This window comes from Epinephelus fuscoguttatus, linkage group LG9 (assembly GCF_011397635.1).
Source record: "Epinephelus fuscoguttatus linkage group LG9, E.fuscoguttatus.final_Chr_v1".
NCBI classification, from domain to species: domain Eukaryota; kingdom Metazoa; phylum Chordata; class Actinopteri; order Perciformes; family Serranidae; genus Epinephelus; species Epinephelus fuscoguttatus.
Window position 1 is genome coordinate 14,485,423 of NC_064760.1, and position 24,837 is coordinate 14,510,259.

Sequence of the window (24,837 nt, forward strand, 5' to 3'; positions counted from 1 at the left end):
GTCTAGAAGAGTACAGTCCTAGGAACAGCTAAGATACTGCTCTGAACCCTCAACCTCCCAGGCCTCTGGTGAAAATCAACTATACCAAAGAAAATAAATAAATAACTTAATCATTAAATACATTACACCCTAAATTATAATCCACAATTGTTTTACATTTTTGATCATTTTACATTAAAATCATTTTGCATTTTCAGGCTTTTTCAAATCAGCACTGAGTCCATTCCATAATTTGACTCCCAAAAATGAAACACATCTGTATTTTACACTGGTTCTCACTTTATGCATTTAAGAAATAAAACAACCCTCTTAAATTATAATTTCCTTCTCTTAATTAAAAAAATGGCTTACAGACAGGAATGTCCTGATGGAGGATGAAGTATAAAGTAGCATAAAATGGAAACACCTACGTAGAGTAAGTCATAGTATTTTACTGTAATGACCACCAGCCAATCAGAAACAAGATTTTTCCTTGGTATACTCTAACTGAAATCTTAAAGTAAGGACTTTTTGCCCTGATTTAAAAATATATCATTAACAGGGTGCACATAAACATGAACTGATGTGTTCTGACAGAAATCATAGTCTAGTTTATTTACATAGCACATTTCATATGACAGTTGAGACTCAATGCGTTTCAATTAAAAAACAAATAAATAAATGTAAAGACAAAGATCATACATGATAAAAACATATACAGGAGCAATTAAGATAAGGAGGTATTACAATGAAACAAATAAGATAAGTAGATATAAGTGAACGGGAATAATAATAATACATATTAATAAAATAAAGGATTTTCCGTTAACCAAAAACTCAGAACTTAACCCTTTTATATGCTTTTAAAAGAAGACACTCTTGCTCTTTTGGTGCAGAATTCTAAAACGTGGCATTGACTAAAAGCAACATAAAGTAAGTGATTCAGAATTTATAATGGGAAAAGTGAGGAGCTCTGTGAATTCAGGAAGGAGCTAAACCATTCATAGATTTAAAAACAAGCAGTGTTTTGAAGTCAATTCTTTGTTTTACTGGGAGCCAGTGAAGAGTTAAAAACAGGAGTTGTGTGTTCACACCTTCTGGTTCTAGTCAACGAGATACAAATGCAAGAACCAGCCTTTCAGAATCTGACAGGTCGTCTTTCCTTGAAGACATTTTGACTTATCGCAGTAGAAAAACACAGGTGTAAATGATAAAAATGAATTGATGAGGGCTGAATTCTGTTCAGCTGCTTTCGCTCCAGTGTCCTGGTATTGTGCCTGCTGCACTGTGCTGTCATACTTAATGGCACACTTGTACAAAATGGAGCCATCATTACTGTTATCACATACACCTGTGCTCTTTACTGAGGCAGGTCAAGCCGTGTGCTGTGAATGACACGCAATAAACCCCGCTGTCGTCATGCTCCAGTGGTCTCACTGTTAACCAATGGGGCTTGAGAGTTGCTCAGTATGTTATGAGCCCTGTTGACCTACCATGAGAAAGGTCACATGACGATCCTGTGCTCTTTATGTAATGCCATTCTGATTAACAAAAGGGAACAGGCTGAACAAATTTGTGATCATGTTTTAATAGAAAAAAGAGGAGTTACACAATTGTTATTATAAAAGCATGAAACACGATAATGAACACTGAGAATGTTGTAAAACCAAAAAACAGTCTCAACAGCAACATGGGGTCATTGTAACACAAATGAGGAGTGAGTGAAAAGCAAAGGAAAAACATTAAGAAACAACTGCCACGCCCTTAAACACCTTTAAAATAACTGTATATATAACAAAGACAACACGGCAGCTTCAGGCGCCGCAGTGCCGGGAGAGTAAAGCACAACGTAACCGCTGTCGCAGAAGAGGCTGTGGAACGTTTAACCATCCCCTACCGAATATGACCACCAGTTAGCACGTTTTATATTTATAGGTATGTACACGATAAAATCTGTGGGTGATCGAAACATATATACACAATAAAAACTGGGCAACCAAAACCTATACATTGGATCATAGGTCTAGCACCTCGTACATCATGGTTACATTATAAACAAGAACACACAGGTGTCGTTATGCTGTCGCAGGAAGATTAACAGGGAGAGAGTTTGTGTCCCGAAAAATATACATGTTTTTTTTAAGCAGGTTCCCAGAATCACCACAGTCACTTAGTATGTACAGGAGATAAAACACAAGTATGTGGCTTTCTGTTACAGTAATAAACCAGCTGCTTTATCACGATCCATCCGGTACCACCAGTTAAAGCTGCACAGAGGCTATACATGGAAGTGTAACATTTAAAAAAAGGCAAACTATATGGCACAAGGAGTGACAACAATCCAACATGGTGTTAACACTTTTTCTGGGACTGTTACCTCTAATAAGTTAATCACAAAATATCTGTGATGAGTTATACATTGAAATTTTATTAAAACAAACTAATGTCATAATAATAATAATAATAATAATAATAAAAATCATTAGTAATCAGACTGAAAATGCAGAATTATTCTTTAAGACTTAGAGTTCACCTTTTTTTTTTATCCATCCGTAAGGAAGTGAACGGTTTAGCTTTTAGCTTCAGACGCCTATAACTAACGGTGCATTCAGGCACTCTTCGCCATCTGGTAAAGACAAAAACATTCAAATGTACCACCAAGTTGTAAACACTTGTGTGAGAACAAGGGGGCAGGCTCCAAGTTTACAGTACAGCCATGACATTTCACTTCGCACAGCACACACAGGACGACTGGCACACCTAGTGTCTGTTTCTCCGCAACACCGTGATTCACGACACACTCAAACTGATAACAAAGACAAACAGCGGCAGGCACACCCAGCGTCTGTTATATACACCTTGCAGTGCCTATTTCATTAGCCCAGCTCATTTGATGAATCTACCAGTGACTGGTGGCCGTGTGGCAAATACGACACGGTCATGCAACATTTCCCCAAATGTAAGAGTTTGCAGAGAGTGCCTGAATGCACCATTACACCACTGACCGATACTGAGTGCCGCACATGTGACGCTGCCATTTCTCTTCCGAGCTTTGGAAATGAGATGGGCCTCAGTCACCACTTTTAAAGTCATCAGTGCTGAAATGTTGAGTTTTTTGGAATGCAGCTCCTGCATTAGTGTCTAAACAAGTAGCCATCATCACAATAAATGAGGAATGTGGGACAGTGTCCAAGAAGCAAAACTTTTTATAGGCGTTTAAGTACTTAATGCTCATATATGCTGACTGTTTGTTTTCCTTGCCTTGGATTGGTCTGTTAATGTGAGTGTTAAAAACAGAAAAAATGTGGGTTATACTGTATTAAGACATTCTTTCAGTGTATATTTTTTGTGCTAAATATTGCATGTGAGAAGCAATGACGTCTCACACAACACGTGATGGTTACTTAAAGGTATACTACGCAGGATTGTCAGTTGAAAGTAACTATATTTGCATTTTTTTCAGCACTATGTCTCTGCTGCTTCCCTGGTTGCAACCTTTTTCTAAAGCCCCGACCTCACCTAAGTGCTGTGGGGTCACACACCCTTAACACCCGAACACAGAAAATGGGAATATACAGAAAAGAAGAATAATAAAAACACATGGCCACACACTTCTAGTAGGTCGGAAGTGATGGTTGAGAGGGATACTTTTAAATTCATACATTTCTTTAGGACAGTCCTGCATAGTATACCTTTAATATCCACCACTGATTTCCCTACCGTCAAAATAAGGAGCCATGCATGGTCCATATCATGGCATTTTAGTATTCTGAGATTAGCACACAAAGATTTCTAGTCTCAGGTGCACCTAGCGGGAGCCACGCGAACTGCAAAATAATACTGATGCAAATAAAAATAAATACAGTATCCTTTTTAAGGTAAACAGCATGCATTTACACCTCTGCTCTGACGGCTTGTCTGGTTTCTCACACTTCCGAAACAGTACTTACACTGACTGCAGTCTACTACAGCAGATGGTCCGTGTTTCATTTTCATTGCACTTGAAATAATCCGTATCCCATGCCTATATAAACATAACACAATGTTCAGTGATAATCACATGTCCATTCTTTGCTCCCATAAAGAAAATAACTGCCCTAATATTTTGATGTTTTTCAAGTCGGCATCTTCCCACTGTAATAATAGTTATTTTCTCGTTAATGTACACCTCTCCCTGCTGACATGTTCATGGAAAGACTCCAACAGTGCATCCCATCACCTCGTACTTCTGCCCCACCACTTTGCTCAGCCTCATTTTTAAGATTTGGCACTTTGGAGCCGCCTCAGAAGCGCCTCCCGCATCAACTAATGAGTCTGCTCTCGCTCCCTGAAGCGAGGACCGCGGCCTCGGGTGATTGAGCACCACCACAGGCTGGTTGGGGCCTGGTCGCTTCACCAGCTGGTCCACCTTCAGCGGCATCGGGTAAACGACTGTGTAATCTGTTAGACTGCTCATGGGTACCTGAGTCTTGTATTTGGATATTCTAAGTTTCAGTCCTTTCTTGTTTTTTTTCCACACGCCAACTTGTACCCGTTTCAGAGAGACGGTGAGGAATTTTGAGGAGACATCCTGCTCACTTTTTTCCATTTGCTGAACAGGCTCAGGTGAATTTACACGAACGGACACAGAATCTTTTTCTGTTGAAGATTTCGGAGGAGGAGTGTGGCTGCATTTGTTATTGTCTGTTTGCTTAGTGCTATATTTTTCCTTCTTGACGTGGATATGGTTGTTGGTCAGCGCGGGAGGGTGCTGAGTACCTTTATCCTGATCCTCTACCTTCACAGGCTCACTAGTCTGCCTCGTCAATATGAGGTTGCCGGTGATGGCTCCATCTTTTGTGGCCATCCGGGCACAGAACCCCACTTTTGGCGCCTCCCTCACCTGCACCGTGCTGTTTGTTATCTTGATGCGATCTGGAGTTGTACTGGCAGAGCTGTTACTTTTATCCATCACTATCCCGCGCAGAGCCATTACAAGTGGTTGCATGTTGCCTTGAACATCTTCTGGTTGTTGACTCAAAGAGAACACAGACGAGATGACAGGAAACCCCTCAGGCTCCGCCATGTCTCCTTCTCCGGCTCTCTCATTGGATCTGACTTCCTGTGTCCAAGCCGACGTCTTTGAGTTTAAGCAGTTTGAAAGCACCGGTGTTTTGACTGATATGGGCTCATGAACAGCCCTGGGTATTGAAAAGGATGTCTTTGCAACGTTATCCTTACAAGATAGAGTTGTTGGAGGCCTCACCTGGGCAGCTGTACCCAGGAGACGACTCAAGGAAGGAGAAGCAGATTTTTGCTGGTTCAAGCCCACTGCCTCTTTCTTTATTTGTGAAGACGTGTTGTTCTTCATCTCCCCAGGTTCCAGCTTGACAGCCACCGACATGTTATCCCGAGAGATTTTCATGTCGTTCGCCCTCCTGGGTGGGATGCTCTTGGAATGCTCTGGAATTAAAGTCCTCCTCTCATCCATCGCTCTCTGAGAAACACAGGCTCCCATGTTCTCTGGATGCAGGGTGCTTGTGAACCTGTTGACAGCCCTGCTGGAGATGACAGACGGCAGAGCTGCACTGTGGTTCACAGGTTCTCTCTGCGTAACTTTGATCCCGCTGTTTCCCTCTCGTACAGGATTGAGGATGCTTTTGGGAACCTTGTTTGGAACGACTGTGTGACTCTCCAAGTTGATTACCTCTGACGACACTCTTTTCAAGGCGCTTTTGTCTTTGCTTACTTGACTCGGGATGTTTTTGGAAACATTGACTGAGCGCTCAGTAGGGCGCTCCACATTCACAGTCTTTGTTTCACACTGTTTCCTGTTGACGCTGCACATCCCCATGCTCATAGACTTCACCGTGTTTGGATGATTTAACGTGGATAAGAATGGCTTTCCCACAGCGGTGTTTTGAGAGACCGTGGTCCTTGTGTCTTTAATCACAGACTCGTTTTCTTGCTGAGAGACGAGCCTCAGCTTTAGCTCCTTTGTCCCATTGACAGTTTTCACCTCGACAAGTTCAACCAAACAACCGGCGGGGATTGTTACTTCCTCTGGAAGAGACACCGTCAGAGCCCTGTTCTGCTGAATGAGTCCATTCAAGGGGGACAAAAGTTCGGCGTTACCATTAGTGGTGTTTGATAAATTTGTTTCCAGTGTTTTCCCTCTCTGTTCATCTTTCCCCAGCCTGACTGCAGGTGTACTCAGGGGGGGCACCATCACCCGAACAGCTGGTCGTAGTGGTGAGGGCTCAGCAGTGGGCACACTTGATAAGGCACTGGAGACAGGAACGTGTGGACTTTTTGTCGTGCCAGGCTTAGCGGGAACTTGATTGATGCTTTTACTGTGCAAACGCTCGATGTGTTTCACAAGGCACAGCCTCCTCATGTAGCCCTGTCCACAGTGAGGACACTTGAACGGATACGTTGAGTTGTGTAGCTTCAGGTGAGCGTTCAACTCTGCCTCACTGAATGACACCTTGTTGCAGTAGAAGCAGTAAAACCTCGTCAGCCCCTTGTGCTCCTGCATGTGCTTCCTGAACTCTGCAGTGTCTGTGCATGCAAAGCCACATTTCTGACAGCTTTTCAGGTTTGAGGTGCTCAGTACGCGGTCCAGGACCAGACTGGAATGTCCACCGCTCACAGACGACAGCATGCTCTGATAGCTGACGGGATTCATGATGAGCGGTGAGGTCTGCTGGTCATCTGGCAGCACGTCCCACAAACCCAAAGGCTGAGATCATACAGTGGAGACAGGCAGACGTCTTGCCTCTGTGAAAAACAGGAAAAACCACAGTGAGCCCATGAACCTTACAGTGCTGACATTAACACAAGGCCCTCAGAGCCCCTCCCCCTCACACAGCTCATGCAGATTTTTTTCTAACGCCTGCAGCTGTTTGATCTGCAGTTAACGGATTGCAAGCTAAACACACAAAGCGGTTCCCTAAATTAAACGTAGTCATTTCTATGTGCATTTTCCTGCAGCTGTCCCGGGCTGCCTTCCGTTGAACACAACGTAAGGCCCTCTCTGACCACAACAAGGGGGCTCGCAAAGACGACGGCCCGCATTTCAACTGTTTAGTTTCCCAACAGAATCGAATATAACGCACATACCTGACAGGAGTGTTGTGTTTTTATCTGTTAAATGTTTTAAAGTGGATAAATCCTTTCCGTGGACGTGATATTAGCGCTTGTCAGGGCGGCCAAACGAGCCGCTTTGCTTTACCGTTAGCTTGGAGTTAGCTATCTGTAGCTAGCAACAGTGCTACCGGAAGAGGGTCGCTTTTTCCTTCAAAATAAGTGCAGTGTATACAAATACATTTCTAACAATAATCTGTATATTTTATTTGATTTTTAAAGGCATTTTATGTGTTACAAAACGTTACAGTGTCGCATACTGTTATGCTCACGTACACGTGTCAAAATATATTTACTCAAGAACAGTAGGTCTGTTGAGTACATATTTACACACTGGTTTTTGCAACATGTACACATCACTGTCAAATATACATATGTCAGTATATATAACTACATATATGTCAGTACAATTACACAAATATTAATGTATACTGACATGTATAAATGAATACTGCAGTATCCACTTACATTGTGTATATAAAGCAACCTGTTAGACCTGTTACAGTAATCATTCAATATTTATTTCAGCATATTAGCAATTTTATATATGTATATTTCACACACAAGTAAATTACAAAAATGTAATGTTACAGTTACTGCGAAAAAATACATAATTACATTACAGTTACTAATCAAAATGTTGGTGGTTGCAAAAAGAAATTACATCCAAATATATATATTTTTTGGTAGAAGGTTTATATGAAGAAGAAGAACACAGTTATTTAGAGGTTGTAGGCAGTTTTGAAGAGGTGTGTTTGTGTTTCTTGAAGGTGGAGAGTGAGGGGGTAGTCTGTGATGTATTTAGGGAGTGAATTCCAGAGGGTGAGAGCAGCAGTAAAGAAAGCCCTGTCCCCCCAGGACTGAGATGGAAGAAGGCTGTTTTGGTGATGTGTTTGATATGTTAGTCAAAGGAGAGGGTTTGATTGAAGATGACATCAAGGTTATGGACATGGGGTGAGGTGAGCACAGTGGAGCCGTCGATGAAGAGGGAGATGTTATGGGTGGATTTGATAAGGGATTTGGGGCCGATGATGATGACTTCGGATTTGTCACAGTTAGGTTTGAAGAAGTTGGTTTGCAGCCAGGATTTTATTTCAGTAATGCAGTTGGTGAGGGTGCCAGAGGATCCATGATACGATACTATCATGATACCTGAGTCACGATACCATATTATTGCAATTTTAAATGTTAAGACATGCTGAGTGTTGCGATAAAATACATTGCAATATATTGCAGTTTATCCCCTTTTTTTCAAATGTAAATTATGTCCCCAAAGAAAAACTTTATCAACACCAGTTTTATCTAATCAGATAAAGTTTTCAGTCCATTTTGTGGTTGTTTTTTTGCAGCAAACTGTATTTAGTGGACTGAAAAAGCAGCCGGGTTATATTATTCTAGCTTACTTAAAGTTTAATTTGTATTAGTCATATTAATAATCTGTTTCAGGAATGCAAGATCATGGATTTTTGCCGATATGCCAATATGTAACAACTCATCTGAAAGATAACTGATACTGATATGGATATATCCACTTTTTCCCCACCTCATTTTAGTGATCATCAAGTCTCTTCTGTAGTGGAATTAACATCGTTCATAATATGATGATATCTGATAGTTCATTTTAAAGCCAATAATGGCTGATACTGTGCATTCCTAATTTATATAATAAAAAAATCAATACTTGGCACTATGTGAGGAGACAATAATAAAGCAGAGTAAAAGTGAGTGCAGGAGTCATCTTTTCTTTAAAAGCACAAGTCCAAGGGGATCAACTCCTAGCACCACAAAAAAAAAACAAAAAAAAAAAAACAGTGAGAATGTGCATGTTAATTGAACTTTGAGGAGACAATATTGCCACACAAAAATATTGCAATACTATGCTATTGAAGGCAACATGTGTACACATAGAGCTGATTCTGATTAATAATAATATACTAATTTATACTTTTACACCACTAAATTTTGGAGGCAAATATTTTACTATAATATAATAATATATTTTATGTAATATTTTTAATAGTATTACTTTTTAATCCACTCCATCTGTTTTACATTATTTAGTAGTTACTTACATTAAAATGCTTACATAAGATCAGATAAGATAAGAAAAGACACACCTTGATTGATCCCATAATTGAGAAATTCCAGTGTTACAGCAGTCAAGGGGAAAGAGACAAAATTTAAACTTAAAAACTTAAAATTTAAAAAACTAGGCATGCAAAATAAGTACAAAAATACTAGAAATGGCAATAAATAACAATAGCAATAATAATAATAATAATAATAAGCAGAGAATGAAAATGAGCAGTGAATACAGGGAGCACATCTACATTAATCAATCAATATTTAAATTTAATAGTATCATACATATTCTAAATGGGCCCTTCTGATTAATGACAACTTCTATAATTATATTTTTACACTGTGTTATTACATTAAAATCTGAGTACTTCTTCTACCACTGCTGTAATGAGAGTGAAGTTTTATTTTGAAAGCCGTGACCGGAACTACTTTTTTGGTCTTGTTTATCTTTACAGCTGACAGGCTGGGTGCAGCGTAGTTGCTATTCTTGAACAAATCCGACGTAAACGTGCTCTGAAATCGCAGGATTATTTACGCTGGTTTCTTTACGTGCTACACAAAACACGTAGAGCTCTGATTGGCCAGCTCCGCTATCCACGCCTTCAAATATGTGACAACTTCCAACATCACAACATTAATTTAAACTCATCGGTGTCATTTTATTATTTAATCTTCATAAGTAATATTAGTATTTGTTTATAGAGACAGGCGGGAGGTGGTGTGGTCGCATCAGCTGGTGTAAATGTGTGTGTGTGCTGTGAGTTCAGTCAGTGACACAGGAAGTGCTTTGAAGCTTTTGTGTGTGTCGGGATAATGAAGCCAAAGCTCAGGCCTCCAGCAGCTGGGAGATAAACACCGACACGCTGTGGATGCATCTCAGTAAAATGCCCTAAAACACATGTAAACATGCTGTTTGTGAGGATCTGCAGACTGCTGCCTACTGTGCCTGCGTCTCTGGCACGACCCAGGTGAGTTGACACCATCTTTATGACCATTATTCACAGTTTTCAAACTGTTGTCACGATGCTGTCTCCTCTGCATGTTATATATTTATTTAACTTTATAGTGTGACAGATTCTTGGTGCAGATCGAGCTGTGATTTACAGGTGTTGTTGTCACCCCCATACTGTAGCTCATGTGAGGATCACCATGACTATTGTGAAAACACTTTCTGGGATTTACACACCATTGTTGTAATTCATAATGACACAGCAGTGGCTTTCACTTGACCCTCCCATTCCCCGTCGGGCCGACACACACACCCATGCACACACGCCTGCGAGCTTCCTGGTCATGGCAATATTAATGCAGCTAACCCGGATGCGAGCTCCCTGCTGCTGGTCCATCCTCAGACAGCAGCCTTTCTCGTCTTTTCGCAGACACGGAGGGATCGTCCGCCGCAGCATGGCCTCAGACCCGACGGCGACGGACACGACCCGGTTCGACTTTCTGGTGATCGGCGGCGGGTCGGGAGGGCTGGCCGGTGCTCGGAGGGCGTCGGAGCTCGGAGCGGTCACCGCCGTGATCGAGAGTCACAAACTCGGAGGTACCTGCGTGAGTAAAAATTAAACAACAAAACACTGTTATCCATCCCGACCTCAGTCACTGTGCCTCTGCAGCTTTCACACACATACACACACGCACACACACACACACACACACACACACACACACATATGCTGGTTGCCAGGTTCACTGCGAAGCCTCCGGACTCCTTTTGTGGAAGTTTTTTGTGTGTGTAACAAACACTGTGGGTTTGTATGAAGTTTAAAGCGTCCCAGCCCTCACACACTGGAGCTAACAGCCTATGTAGGTCATGAAACAGCACACACACAGTCTTAACAGTAAAATAAATTACATTAACACCTCACTCCTCTTCAGTTCCTTCATTAAATATAAATAGACATATTAAAAATGCAAGTTTGGACACAGGTGTTTGTGCACAAAGACTTTTTATTATTGCAAAGCTATTGTAAAGTAAAAAAATAAGATTGTAGGTGTTCATATTTTTTTGTTCACCCACTACTTTAACTTTTAAGTTGATTTAACACATGGGGAGTTGAAATATGTTGCTGGGGATGTGTCCTAAAACCACATCCTGTTTGCAAAACTATTAGAAAACTTCCCAATTCTGGTAATAAATAAGGAAATAAGCTCATATAACATAATTTTGTACATAATTCTATATAACAAGGGACTCAAGCATGGTTAAATTCAGTCAAACACAATTTAAGAACCTTAATATTTGCAGAAAATGTTAAGCACAGCTTAACTGATGATAAAATTTAATTAAAGTCCATATTAATGTTCTCATTTATGGACTTTCACTGGTATTAATCATGATAATAGGGTCATACAGGGTCTGTAATTTTACACCTGATGTCTTATCCTAAGGTCTAGTTTACTCTGGATTGAAGTTTAACTTGTAAGTTTTCATTTAACTGTACCACACACACTGCATCTCACTGTGCAAATAGACTTAAGATCTCTGCAGTGTTGCTCTGAACTCTTTTCTTTGTGTTTACTCTCTGATCAAACTCACACTGAAGTAATTCCCCCCGATTGAATGTTTTTCAGGTCAATGTCGGCTGCGTCCCAAAGAAGGTACAATTATCTTTAAGTTCTTGTTTGAAAAGGCCACATTTTAACTCTCACACATTACAAAATTTGTGTCAAAGTTCACTCAGTCTAATCCCATGTCTTCACCTGTCGCGCAGGTTATGTGGAATGCAGCCGTTCATGCTGAGGTGCTCCACGACCACAGCGACTATGGCTTTGAAGTTGGAAATGTTCGTTTCAGTTGGGAGTAAGTCACGGCACAGCTCGGTGTCTTTTCTCACTTGTTTTTGTGCAACAACAATGAGCTCTTTTGAAACCTGTTGCAGTTGTTCCCGGAACAAGGAGGTGTCCGTTTCATGGCTCAGTTTCTCAGCCCGTCGAGTCTTTTCTTGCCTCACTTCAGCCCACTTCTCTGTCCCTGTGAACGCCGTTGTTAAGTCAAGGTGATAGTTAGAGATAAGCCTGTGGAGGGAGTGGCAGCCTGAGACACCAGGAAACAGTAGTCAGGGATACAAAACACCAGCGTCAGTCTGGTCAGAGCTGGGAGGTCAGTTAAGGTGCGGCTGCATGGAGTTATGTAAATACTACTTATCAGTGGTGTTTTATTTCGACATATTATTCACATACACATATTTTACTATGTTAAATATGTTTCAACTACACTCAGTTGTGTTGGACTGTATTATATTATGATGTGTCTGTGTTCTTTTGTCCATCCCGTGCATGTTGCAGCAGCAGGATCCATTTTAATGGACAATAGTTTTTATAAAATGTACCGTAAAACTTCAATTAAACACCCAGTGCCTTTTACTAGCCTGGTTTAGCTACACATTTTGACAAATTAACATGTCTAGACACTTGAAAAAATGAACCCAAGTTGTGAGGATTGTTTTAGCAGGATAAAGTGGTGTTGTGTCGGTATGCTGGGAGCCATAATCCTCAATAATTCACTACCTTTGATACTCTGTCTGTCTGAGCTAGATCAAATGAATGATTCATAATTGATACATTATCTGAAGCCGTATTTTTAAACAAGTAATATTCATACTGGTTTACATAAACAATTTCGTTGTATTTCCTGATCTTTGCTGAGCAACAGTTTTGTGTGAAAGGAATTAAAGGCCTGTCCCAAATATAGGTCTGTTGGTTTCAGTGATTTAAGCAAATAATACCCCGGGGCTATTATTTTAAGTTTTACGGTAGATTCCATCAAACAACTAATAACCTTTAAATACTTTCATCCTGCTCAAAATTAACAAATAATATGTGTAATCAGGGTTTGACGTTAACTTTTTCACTGCCTCCCACTGTGGCAGGCTCAGAAATGTTACCTGCCACATTTAAAATCTATGCACCAAATGAAGGTGCAACATTTAGATAACTTTAATATGATTTAATGTAAAGAATTATGTCATTCAATGTTAGATATATTTACATAAAAAACATTACATTCATGGTGTATTCACAGTTTTTAAATCACACTCCGGCTTTTTGGGAGCCCTATTTTTCTGGGTTCAAAGGGTACTCACAGTACTCACCCCTTTCACCACCTCTTCACACAGCTCCCCTCTGGAAGATGCTACACTGGCCTGAAATGCTGCACCTCCAGACAAAGGAGCAGTTTTTACCCAACAGCCATACACAAAATGAACTCTCTCCTCCACCACCACAACAAATTAAAGCTGCACTACCACAGACAGATGTACAATAACTGCATATGCACTGTATTTTGTCCTTTTTATAGCACCTTATTTATCATATTTTAGCCTTATCCTATTTTGATGTGTAGGTATGTATAAGACACAGCAAATTTCTTTGTATGTGAACATGCAGTGACAGTAAAGGCAGTCATTCGTACTGTACAGTAGCATAAATACATGTCAATTCATACAAAGAATATTTAGTCTGAGCCAACCGTTGCAACATTTATTTAACTGATAGTTATTGGCTAGGACTCATGAACTTTGACTGTCAGTCAAAACAAATAAGGTTCTATGGCCAACAGCGTTGCTTCCATATAGCAGTTGAGAGCTACTTTAAAATGTTTTAGCTCCATCCAATAATATGCTGCCCTACTAAATGTGTCTTTCTGTTGTGCATTTTCCGATAGCCTGATGATTTAACCTGGCACTGGCAACAATTTACCTGAATTTGGCAGGTAGCAGGCACTAATTTCAGACCATGGTTGTGATATGTTTTAGTAGTGTCTCCCAGCAACATCATATGAAATGTGTTATTAGTGACATATTAAATGAAGTTCTCTATAAAAAGTCATCAAATGTCTGCAAATGGCAACAGCAGTATCATAATACAGTGGTTCTCAAATGGTGTGATGTGATGCCAATCCAGGTGTGCCATGGGATTTTGTGATAACCTCACATTGTTATTGCAATATTCAATTGGGCCTCGACTGTATCAGTATGTTGTGTGCAGCCATTTCCTAATAAAGAGGAAAAACTCCAGCTAAAAAATGTAGTTTAATTTGATTTGATTTAAAAAAAAAAAAAAAAAACTTCACAGGGAACTTTGTGCGTGGGAATAAAAGTGTATGACACATCAAAAGCCAACCTACCACCGAATGAAAAGAGGAAAGAAAATGTCAGTAGACAGTAGGGGTGTAAATCACCAGCTTCATCACGATACGATATTATATACGATACAATGTTTGACGATATCACAAAGTCTGTCACGATATGATTTTGATTCGATTCAGTTCAGGAGCCTGCGATCGATATGACGTGATATCATATGCCCATCAAACACAGTCATTTACATCAACTCACAAAAACAACTAGAATATGATTTGACCATTTTATTTCTGAGCTCTTCCAGGTATCAGGCATTTAAATGAAAAACAGTATTCTTCTGTAACAAAAAATAATAAAAATAGACCTGTTCACTAAAGTTTCACAATCTCATGTTTAAGTGAATTTCAAAATAAAGGTGTATCTTTAAGATGACAATATGGATCGATGTTTTCATTTTGCATCGATGTAATCCGATCGTTAATCAATGAATCGATGTATCAATGTGGATCGATGTATCGTTACACCCCTAGTAGACAGTTTCATGAAAGGTACCTGTCTCATTTTTACTTGTTTATGATACTGCGGGGTGTTATTTACAGATGCAGGCTGCAGGGCTGCTCAGATCGTGTTTGGCCCTGAGCTCCAGCAGTAGACGGCTGCAGACTTATGAGCTGATGGTTGCCAGTTCCAGTCATTTGACTGAATCGCGTGGGAATTCTGGTTAGGGGAACAATGGCTTTTTTTGTTCCCCTTTAAGCTACGATAAGGAAGTATGGAAACTTCCGTCTGACCTCAACACTGAATATATTCTTACTCCAGTGTTTTGTATCTGTATATATGGTTGTTTTTTTTTTACTGTGGCTTGACATGTATTTCTCAGGCAACACTTCCTGTAGTTTTTTTTCTCCCCTGGTGCATAGCAGCAATGTGCTCAGCATGCTAGGCCTCTACCCCAGAACATGTGCTGGGATGAATGTGTGTTTTGGAGCATTATTGAAGTGTATGTTCTATTTTTAAATGTAGGATTTATTTGACCCTGTTGTAACCTCATGAAGTGTATCAGCTTCATGCATCTGTTAAGCATACTTGAGTGTCAGGACTTCCTCGAGTAAATGCTGGTAAAAACATAAACAGCCTCTAATCGTTGACCATTTCCTGTTTGTTCCAGAGCTCTCAAGGCAAAAAGGGATAATTATGTCAGTCACCTAAACCGCATTTATCGCAACAATCTTGACAAAGTAAGTTCACATTCATGTCGTCTTATTATTTCAGTGTGTCTACACAGTGTTTTCTTTATGTAAAATGTGCTCATGTTTGTTTGTTACTTCCCAAAGAAGGAAAAAAAAGCAATAACATGTGATTCATTTCAGGCTAAAATCCAAACTATTCAAGGTCACGCCAGGTTTACCAGTGATCCCCAGCCGACTGTGGAGGTCAACGGAAAAAAATACACAGCTCCTCACATCCTCATCGCCACTGGAGGGCAGCCTTCTGTTTTGAGTGATGATGAAGTCCCAGGTAAGACATGTTGTTCTCAGGTAATCCTCTCTGTGTTCGGCTCTGTTGAGTCTGAGCAGTTTATTATATTTAACTTATTAATCAAATAAGATCACTTTTATGAAGTTAAGAAAGTGTGCAGAAATGTTGTTTATTGATAATTTCAGGGGGAAGTCTTGGCATTACCAGTGATGGCTTTTTTGAACTTGAAACTCTGCCAAAGTAAGATTACTATATAATCTCTGTAGTGTTTGTACCATGTGTTAAATTTGTGCCTATAATTAGAAGTTTTGTTTTCCCCAACAGGCGCAGTGTGATTGTGGGTGCAGGTTATATTGCAGTGGAGATGGCAGGCATCCTTTCCACCCTGGGGTCCAAAACATCCCTCATTATACGACAGTCAGGAGTAAGAAACAAATACAGTCACAATTAAATACTAAATTCCGATGTTCCACGCAGTAATAAAAATACATGCTTATTCTCATTCTCCCTGTGCAGGTTTTGAGGAACTTCGACAGCTTGATAAGCACAAACTGCACCAAAGAACTGCAAAACAATGGTGTGGATCTGTGGAAGAATTCTCAGGTGAAGTCTGTGCGTAAAACGGACAGGGGGCTGGAGGTGACGCTTGTCACCAAAGACCTGGAGAAGAAGAACGACGAGGAGAAGGTCAGCACCATCCAGGATGTGGACTGCCTGCTCTGGGCCATCGGCAGGCAGCCTAACACCTCCGGACTGAACATTGGCGAGATGGTAACAGTCTGCTCATGATGATTTCTGTAAACTGGAAATTCATAGGTGAAAGAAGCACTCTTCTTAAGTAGAAGTAGCATTACCATAGTGTTTTAAGTAAAAGTACAGTATCCTAGCTGACCACTAACGTTGTTGGACATTGATATGTAATTGGATTTAGGTTGTGATGTCAGGCAGTTTGGTTCGGTTCAATCAAACTCAAGTTTGTATGCCCCCTAAGTGTGGTTCATTTGGGCAGGTGTGAACACAGCAATCACACTCAGGTGCGCACCAAAACAACCGGACCAAGACCTTCTTGAAGGGGTGGTCTCAGTCCGGTTACAAACGAACTCTGGTGCGGTTCGTTTGTGGTGAGAACGTGTTCCGACCTGGATCTGAACCAACTACAGTCACGTGACACATTGTTTGGGTTAAACATGAGCATGTTACAGTCCTGGAGGATTATTAATGTGCACCTCCTCCTGTGCTGCCTTAATATGCACATTCAGCACATCCAATGCATCAAAACATTGTTTTCTAGTTGGAGCCGCGCCTCGTTTTCAAACTGTATGGTTTGACTAAAATGAACAATGACAGCAATATAGTCCACGATGAGCAGCGCTAAAATCAACCTGCGTAGTTGTCCCTCCATTGTGACATTAGAAAGTGTCACATTTATCTTGCAAGTGTACTCTTCTTCAACGTCTTGTTTACTTCCTGGGTTTTTCCCACATGGAAATTCTGACCAATCAAGAGCAGCTTTCTCGCCAAGGTGTTTGACTTGGTCCGCTTGTAAATGCTGCCGTGAGAACATGAACCAACTCTAGGCAGTTATACAGTTTTGTAACAAAATTAGTTACTGATTTAGACCAAAGCAAGACAACTCTAGACACCCTAGAATTCAGGGCAATGTCTAATGCCAACATCAAAATGACATAGAATAATGACGACAGATGACACTGATATTTTGTTGGTTTTCTGATGTCATACTGACGTCTGGTGATAGCTAGGTTAGCATCAAATGTATTAGCATTAAAGTGCACTAAAGGTACCAAAAGTATAAGTACTAATTATTCAGAATGGCCCATTTTGAATGATATATTTTATCACTGGATTATAATTATTGATGTTATAAACATCACTAATGTTGCAGCCATTATAAGTGGGGCAAATTTAATTACTAAATGTGCTGCTGGATAGCTTAATCCATAAAAATACATCATGCGTCTGAATCTGAACCTGCAAAGTAACATGTAACTAATGCCGTCAAAGCAATGCGGTAAAGTAAAAAGTACAGTATTACGTCCATGATGTAGGGATGTAGAAGTATGAAAATGGAAATATTCAAGTACTTCAAATGGTGCTCAAGTATAGTACTTGAGTTATATTCTACAACTGCTGAAATGTGCAGCACGAAAAACAACGTATAACAATGGGAAAATATGCAGATGTACCTAGAAAGACAAAGTAACTTTTCCTGTTTGCAGCTGGATAAAAACAACCAACATCCTTAAGTTAAAAGTAACCGTGCATTTAAGACAGATGACTGCAGCTTATCACCGCTGTCTGTCTGCAGAGGGAATTAATTAGTGTTTGGCTCTACGCAGTTTTTCCTGTGTCCCTGTCATCATGGCTGCTTAACTGTCTTCATACATTATGGCAGCCATTCAGATAATTTAAGATATGTGCTGAGAACTAAAGAATTAAATCCACTAACACACTACTGGATGTACGGTTTTATAATTTGACACCTTTTATTTAAAAAGAACTCAAAATAACCCAGGCTTAGGATCACCTTAACTCAGAGATCAGGGTCTAATCCGCGAACGAGACGAGACAAAAGTCAATTAACAGTCGTTGTTACGTTGTTTGTCGGAAGAGTGAAACGCTTGTCAGCTCAGGATTAACAGGCACATTGTTAACAGATTAAAGGGGCAGTTAAGTCTGTCTTCTATTTAAGGTACTTAAACGTACAGTAGCTCAGGGAAGTGGGCTATCAGATCGTCCACTGTAGGGAAAGATTTATGTCAGAGATGTTTGCACCTGATTATTAGCATGTATTCTGACTTATTGTCTAACCTGGAATATGAAGAAAAATGTGACTGAGCAATCGAAGCAACAGCTCAGCAACCAGGAAGCCACTAAGTTTTATGTGGAAAGGAAGTGTGAAGGAAAAAGTGATCTGACATCATTCCTGGTTTTAGATGGTTTACAGAGATTTGTCTTTGTTTACACATAATAATGTTGTTCCTGCTCTGAGTATCCTGGTTTACATTTCATGCTCTGACCCTCCTCAGTGGGGTGAGTCATTAGTTTATCAATGTTGATAGAAACAAAATGTTTCTGCTCTGATGCTCACTCCTTATTTTAAACTTGACTTCACTGTCTGCAGCTTGTGAGTGGTAGTTAGGGAGAGAACAGAAATGACTGTGATGTACAGTGTCTTTCCTTGTAATTGTGCACCCCAGGAGAGCTTTGGAAGAAAATAAGAAAGACACTATATATATATATATATATATATATATATATATATATACAGCTATATAACAGTTCTTTCCTGTGTGTTTGCAGGGTGTGGACACAGATGAAAGAGGCCATATCATTGTGGATGAGTATCAGAACACCAGCAGACCAGGGATCTACGCTGTAGGGGACGTTTGTGGCAAAGCTCTGCTCACACCTGGTAGGAAGTTGCACGAATAACTGAGATCATTTCATGGAGGCTGCCTGTAAACAACACAGTCGTGTTTATATTTGAGCTTGGCCAGTATGGGCTAAGACTAAAGACAAGGACAAAAGGCTTCAACAGTATTTTGTGTATCTGCGTTGCATGCCTTTACATTTGCATTTTTATACTGGTAGAATGAGAAGTGTTCATACACAAGGGACATTTTAGATGGGTCAGCTGAACTTAAGAAGTTTAGGTTACTTTGTTTGAACACATTAGAACCAAACTCAGATCACTCAGACAACTTTGGAGGAATCAGAGTTCTTTTGGAGTGTTCACATATGTGCAAAAAAATGCTGAGTCACTGCTCTGAGTCCACTAGAGGGCTGAAAGGGACCAAGTACAATAGAGGCTAAAACCAACTGCACTAAATTGCCAGAGAATGCCTTGTTCAATCAAATCCTGCTATTCTGAGTGACACCATGCATGTGAGAATTATAGGAAATGCGTGTTTTTGTCAGTTTGCTGTTGCGTACAACAAGATATTTTGATCAGAAAACAGCCATTATGACACACCTTGTCAACAAGGTGTAAATCTTGAACCACAATGAACTTAATACAGAAACATGACAAGGAAGTCTTTTCAGCGGCGGCTCAGGTCCAACAAAATGTGCTGGTGTGGATGAAACTCTTGACTGCAAATCTCACTCATTAAAAAAGGCATTAAAGGAGTAATTCACCCACAAAATGATTATTTGTATATCAGTTACTCCCCGTGAGGTTAGACTGAATTTGTAGATACAACTTTATGTCTCTTGCATGCCTCCACGATGAACAGAGAATCCAAAAACGGAGAAAACTCTTGATGGATTGAAGTCATAGGGGTCCGTATTTAACAACAACATGTGTATTTCTTTAATTTTGATGACACTCGGCCTTTGGGCCTTCTTCAAGATCAACAAACAAGGCTGAAATGTCATCAAAATAAAAGAAAAGCACATGAAGCCAGAGTGTGTGACACTTGTTTTCTACAATCAAGTCTATTACAAGTGATCAGCACCTGAGAGTTTGCAAACAGATATTTTGATATAATTTTGCTGGTGTTAAACACAGAACCCCATGACTTTAACTCATCAAGATTTTTCGGTTTTTGGATTCTTCGTTCACTATGGAGTCTTTCAAGAAAAATAGAAATTAAACGCAGCACGAGGGGAGTAACTGATATACTAATTTATGAATCATTTAGTGGATAAAGTATTCTTTTAAGTAACCCGCCTCTTTTAGTGGTGTCTATAAAAAAGCAGTAGGAAATGAAAATCAATGATTAGAAATAAAAAGATAAAAATGTAATTTTCCTGCACAATTGCCTGGCGCAGCCCACAGGACACAGATAACCTCTGTAGTTACAGTTTACGACAATTAAATTAGATATTGGCCGTTTTATAGTCAAGGGATAAACTTTGACCTTACAAAATGAGTTGGTCTCACAGTGAAGTGTTTTTTATGCTGCAAGTATTGATGTAGTTTTGGCCTCTCTGGACTTTTGTTCTCATGCACTGTTGAAGTAGCGGAGGTGAGCCAGGAATCCCCAACACCAGCAGTGTTGCTTTGTTCTTGGTTTTCTTGTTTTAGAATAAAGGGTTTTTATCCTTTGTGGGCACCTGAAATGTTTTCTTAGAATGTGTACTGCACAGATGCACTCTGATGCTGTGTTGTGTGTGTCGGGACAGTTGCCATTGCTGCAGGCAGAAAGCTGGCACACAGACTGTTTGAGGGCAAGAAGGACTCCAAGCTGGACTACGCGAGTATCCCCACAGTGGTGTTCAGCCACCCACCCATCGGGACAGTGGGCCTCACAGAAGGTGAGCAGAAGTGGTTGAAATGACCTGTAACTCACTCTGGATCAAAGTGCCATCTAATGTAAATACTGTATTAATCCCAGCTACACTTACTCGACGAGAATTGAAATGCTTAATTTGTTTTGTTCACAGAGGAGGCCATTAGAGCCAGAGGAAAGGAGAACATAAAGATCTACAAGACTTCTTTCACTCCGATGTATCACGCCATCACGACCAGGAAGAGTCAGTGCATCATGAAGCTGGTGTGTGAGGGCAAGGAGGAGAAGGTACGACTCACCTGTTGTTTACAGTTTGTGGGAAAAAATGCTGCTGCTCCTGCTTAAAAACGTATATGTTGTACGTAAATTGATCATTAAAGGACTAATCTGCTCAAAACCAATTTAAAGAAGAAAAACATGTCTTCATCCTTTGATAGAGTGTGCAGTAAAAGAAACATATTCCAGGCACTTAAGTGGATGGCAAACTTTCATAAATAAGGCCTAATGACTTTCAAACAGTGCTTCACCAGCAAATGTCAAACTGCAGAGGCTTCTGTCTCAATGCTCCGACACTGTAATCAGAACTCATGCAGAGAGAAATCAGTCTGTCATGATCAACGCACAAAGAGAAGCTTGACAAGTCCAGAGTGCAGTTCAATGCAGTCTGTCTCTTGCTGTTTCTTGTCTCAACTTGGATTATGTCTCCTTCTCTTTCTATGTGGAATCAAAGTTGTTTTCTCAACCTTTACATACTTGTATAAGCCACAGCTCACTGCCAACATCTTCACACCCAATATCCACAGGATCTTGCAAGTCACTGTGGGAAAAGTAGGAAGTCAGCTTAAAGGGTAACGTCGTTAATTTTCAATCTGGACCGTATTTTTGTATGTTTTTTGGCTAAATTAATATTGGGAACAACAATTTTTTAAACTGGTCAAGACGGTGAAACAGGCTGCAGTGTAGCCACTCGGGGCACGTTCACACTGTCAGTTTACATCCACTACAAGTGCTTGTTTTTGCTACTGATAGGCTCAGATTGTTATTTAAAGTGTCCATCAACATTATGGAAAGGATCCCTACAAAGACTTTTTTGTTAAAGTTAGTTACATATCTGGCTGTCCACATTCTGTGTGCGGTCCACATCCTCCTCCTCTTCATCATCATCATCATCCACCTGTATATAACGATCTGATCCATTAAAAGCAGCTATCTGAGTTATGAAATTATTCTGTGTGCCCCGTTTCTCTGTCTTGTCGGGGCTGTTTCCTGCCGCCGCATTTTCTTCACTGATTCTTGGTCAAACGTCTCCAAAGGCTTCTGACAGACGCGAAAAACGGAAATCCTCAGAAAATTTTAATGCTAGTCAAAAGTTTCGGACTTAGTATGCAAACGTGATTGACACAGCGTGAGGTTGTTTTTAGTTTTAGTCATGCAACAATTTTGGACAAAAAAAAAAAAGGACTCAGTGTGCAAAAGCCTTTGATTCACCCAGTTAGATGTCACTGTCTGTATTTTCTTATTTTCATCTATTTTCTGTCTATGGGGACGTTTATGGCCGTGTTTGGGCTTTCTAAAAAGGCAGTGAGAAGGGGTCTCATGTATAACCATTGCATACGCATAAAACCAGGTCTGAAAGAGACGTACGCCACTTCACATGCAAAAGTTGTGATCTATAAAAACAGACTTGATGGGAGAAACTTTGATCCATGCTTATGAACATTTTGGAGACAGAAAATTGGCGACCCAGATGGTGAGGTGGAAGCCCAATTTAAGAAATTGTCCAGTATTTTTTGGCGCTCCCATTTTTGGTTTTTGCCTGTACCTACATTTTTACATAAATAGGGAAAATGGGAATATACGTAGGCTCAAGGTTGAAAAATTCCAAACTTCTCCTTTAATAAATCAGAATAGATGAGGCAAGCTAAAGAAAAGTCGTAATGTGTTTGACTGTGTACTAATTTTTGACTGACCACAAACCACTGCAGTGATTTCCAAGCACTGACTCGTCTCCTCTCCACAGGTGGTGGGCCTGCACATGCAGGGCCTGGGCTGTGACGAGATGCTGCAGGGCTTCGCTGTGGCCATCAAAATGGGTGCTACCAAAGCAGACTTTGACAAGACTGTCGCCATTCACCCCACCTCGTCTGAGGAGTTTGTCACGATGCGTTAAGGCGAACCCAAACTCTCCCCTCGCTTCCCTATACAACCAGCAACCCAGACAAGCATACCAGGACAGAGTCACTCCTCTGTACCACTCTCGCATCAGCTTGACGACTTGCTTTCTAAAAACTATATACTTCCATTTTCTCTCATTTAAGTGACCTTATTCGTGCGCAGTGTTTCATCTTTTCTAATTTTTACCTAAATGGACCAAGACCGAGTTATGGCCTTCTTAAACTCTTAAACTGTACTGTGGGTCTTGATTATTGATTGAATTTTCCGAATTCCATTTTAATGATTGTGAAATGGAAGTGATGGATCTGCAGGTATCGTTGTCAAGTGATTGCATGGGAAATCAAAAAGACCTCTCTCCTAGTGTATGTGTTTGATTTGTCAGTCATTTGTCAAATTATTATTACAAACACTGCTGCTCCTTAAGGCACCTATTTACTACCAATGCAAGGTCATAACATATCTACTGTACTGTTCTAAAGATTAAATAAACATGCAGGTTTTTTTCTTAACCTTTGTGACTCCTTTCTCTTTGTTCTGTGGCTAAAGCTTTTGCCTTTATTTCAGTGCTGCGTTGCGACACTCCTCCTCACTAGTGCCCTTCCCTGTCTGTGTTTACAATTCACATAACATAAGGTGAGCATTGAATGAGATACTTCACATAGTTAGACAAAGGGAGCTGCTCATACCTCAAGTTAAAATGTGTGGCAACATTAAAGACAACTCTTTGCAGGTTGCAGTATTTTTTTACCACAGTATCACAGCATTGTACCTGAGTATAATTTTGAGGCACTTGTACTTTACTTTTCCATTTTCTAACACTTGATAATTCTCTTCAACTGTATATCTTTGGCAGCTAGAGCAACTACACACTGTACAGTTAATGATTTTTTTTACATACAATTTTTTTTTTTATATAAAAATAGGATATATTATCATAGACTAAACTTCCTGACATAGTATAAAGTACTCAACTTAACTTGACTCAAATTTATTTATAAAGATCATCTAAAAACAACTCACATTGACCAAAGTGCTGTACAAAAGGAATAAAATGCTAAAAATGCAACGTAACTGTCAGGTACACAACTCACACATTTAGAGACACAACACACACAGATGTGTCAGGGAAAGCCACATCAGGCTGACTCAAACACTAATTAATAAAAGTAGGATTTGAGCATGGACTTAAACAAGTTAATGGAGGGGGCAGATCTGATTGGGAGGGGGATGCAGTTCTACAGTTTGGGGGCAGACACAGCAAAGGCACCATCACCCCTGAGCTTAAGTCTGGAGCGTGGGGTAGTCAGGAGCCCCAGGTCAGCTGACCTGAGGGACCTGGGCGTAGAATAGGATGGGACCAGACCATTAAGGGAACCTCAAAGTCAATTCTGAACTTTACAGGCAGCCAGTGGAGAGAGGCCAAAACAGGTGTGATATGGTCTCTCCTTCGGTTATCCGTGAGGAGCCTGGCAGCGGCGCTCTGAACCAGCTGGAGGCAGGACAGAGAGGACTGACTAATATTGGTGTACAGAGAGTTACAGTAATCTAAATGTACTACAACCATGTACGTAGCCTACACAATAAAATGCTGTTTAGATGTTAATAAACTGGTAATATTCGATAGACATAATGTTACTCTCACAGAGGCTTTTTGG

At 40.3% G+C, this 24,837-nt stretch overlaps 2 protein-coding genes across 4 annotated transcripts; one reads left to right on the forward strand and one right to left on the reverse strand.

The window, feature by feature from the left end:
* Positions 1-767: 767 nt before the first annotated feature.
* Positions 768-7,218, reverse strand: LOC125894672 (RE1-silencing transcription factor). The gene is made up of 2 exons (XM_049586238.1): positions 7,081-7,218; positions 768-6,738 (listed from the first exon to the last, which is right to left on the reverse strand). The coding sequence occupies exon 2, from the start codon at positions 6,644-6,646 to the stop codon at positions 4,166-4,168; it is 2,481 nt and encodes an 826-aa protein (XP_049442195.1). The 5' UTR covers positions 6,647-6,738; positions 7,081-7,218; the 3' UTR covers positions 768-4,165.
* A 2,631-nt stretch (positions 7,219-9,849) lies between these two features.
* Positions 9,850-23,691, forward strand: gsr (glutathione reductase). Of its 3 annotated transcripts, XM_049585525.1 has the most exons (13): positions 9,850-10,154; positions 10,566-10,740; positions 11,764-11,790; positions 11,904-11,992; positions 15,442-15,511; positions 15,644-15,791; positions 15,938-15,992; positions 16,077-16,176; positions 16,269-16,523; positions 19,074-19,185; positions 20,901-21,032; positions 21,162-21,295; positions 23,028-23,691. In XM_049585525.1, exons 1-13 carry the CDS (start codon positions 10,093-10,095, stop codon positions 23,175-23,177), a joined length of 1,509 nt encoding a protein of 502 aa, XP_049441482.1. In that variant the 5' UTR covers positions 9,850-10,092; the 3' UTR covers positions 23,178-23,691. The 3 variants fall into 3 exon arrangements, with proteins under 3 accessions (XP_049441482.1, XP_049441480.1, XP_049441483.1); XM_049585523.1 differs by lacking the exon at positions 9,850-10,154 and having other exon boundaries at positions 10,451-10,740; XM_049585526.1 differs by lacking the exon at positions 9,850-10,154 and having other exon boundaries at positions 10,458-10,732.
* Positions 23,692-24,837: the final 1,146 nt, after the last annotated feature.

Excerpts from the sequence above, each read along its gene's own strand:
- LOC125894672 (XM_049586238.1), bottom strand. The coding sequence starts at position 6,646 with ATGAATCCCGTCAGCTATCAGAGCATGCTGTCGTCTGTGAGCGGTGGA.
- gsr (XM_049585523.1), top strand. The coding sequence starts at position 10,480 with ATGGCAATATTAATGCAGCTAACCCGGATGCGAGCTCCCTGCTGCTGG. Across the intron at positions 16,524-19,073 it reads GACTGAACATTGGCGAGATG|GGTGTGGACACAGATGAAAG; the intron begins GTAACAGTCTGC and ends GTGTGTTTGCAG. Across the intron at positions 21,033-21,161 it reads GACAGTGGGCCTCACAGAAG|AGGAGGCCATTAGAGCCAGA; the intron begins GTGAGCAGAAGT and ends TTTTGTTCACAG.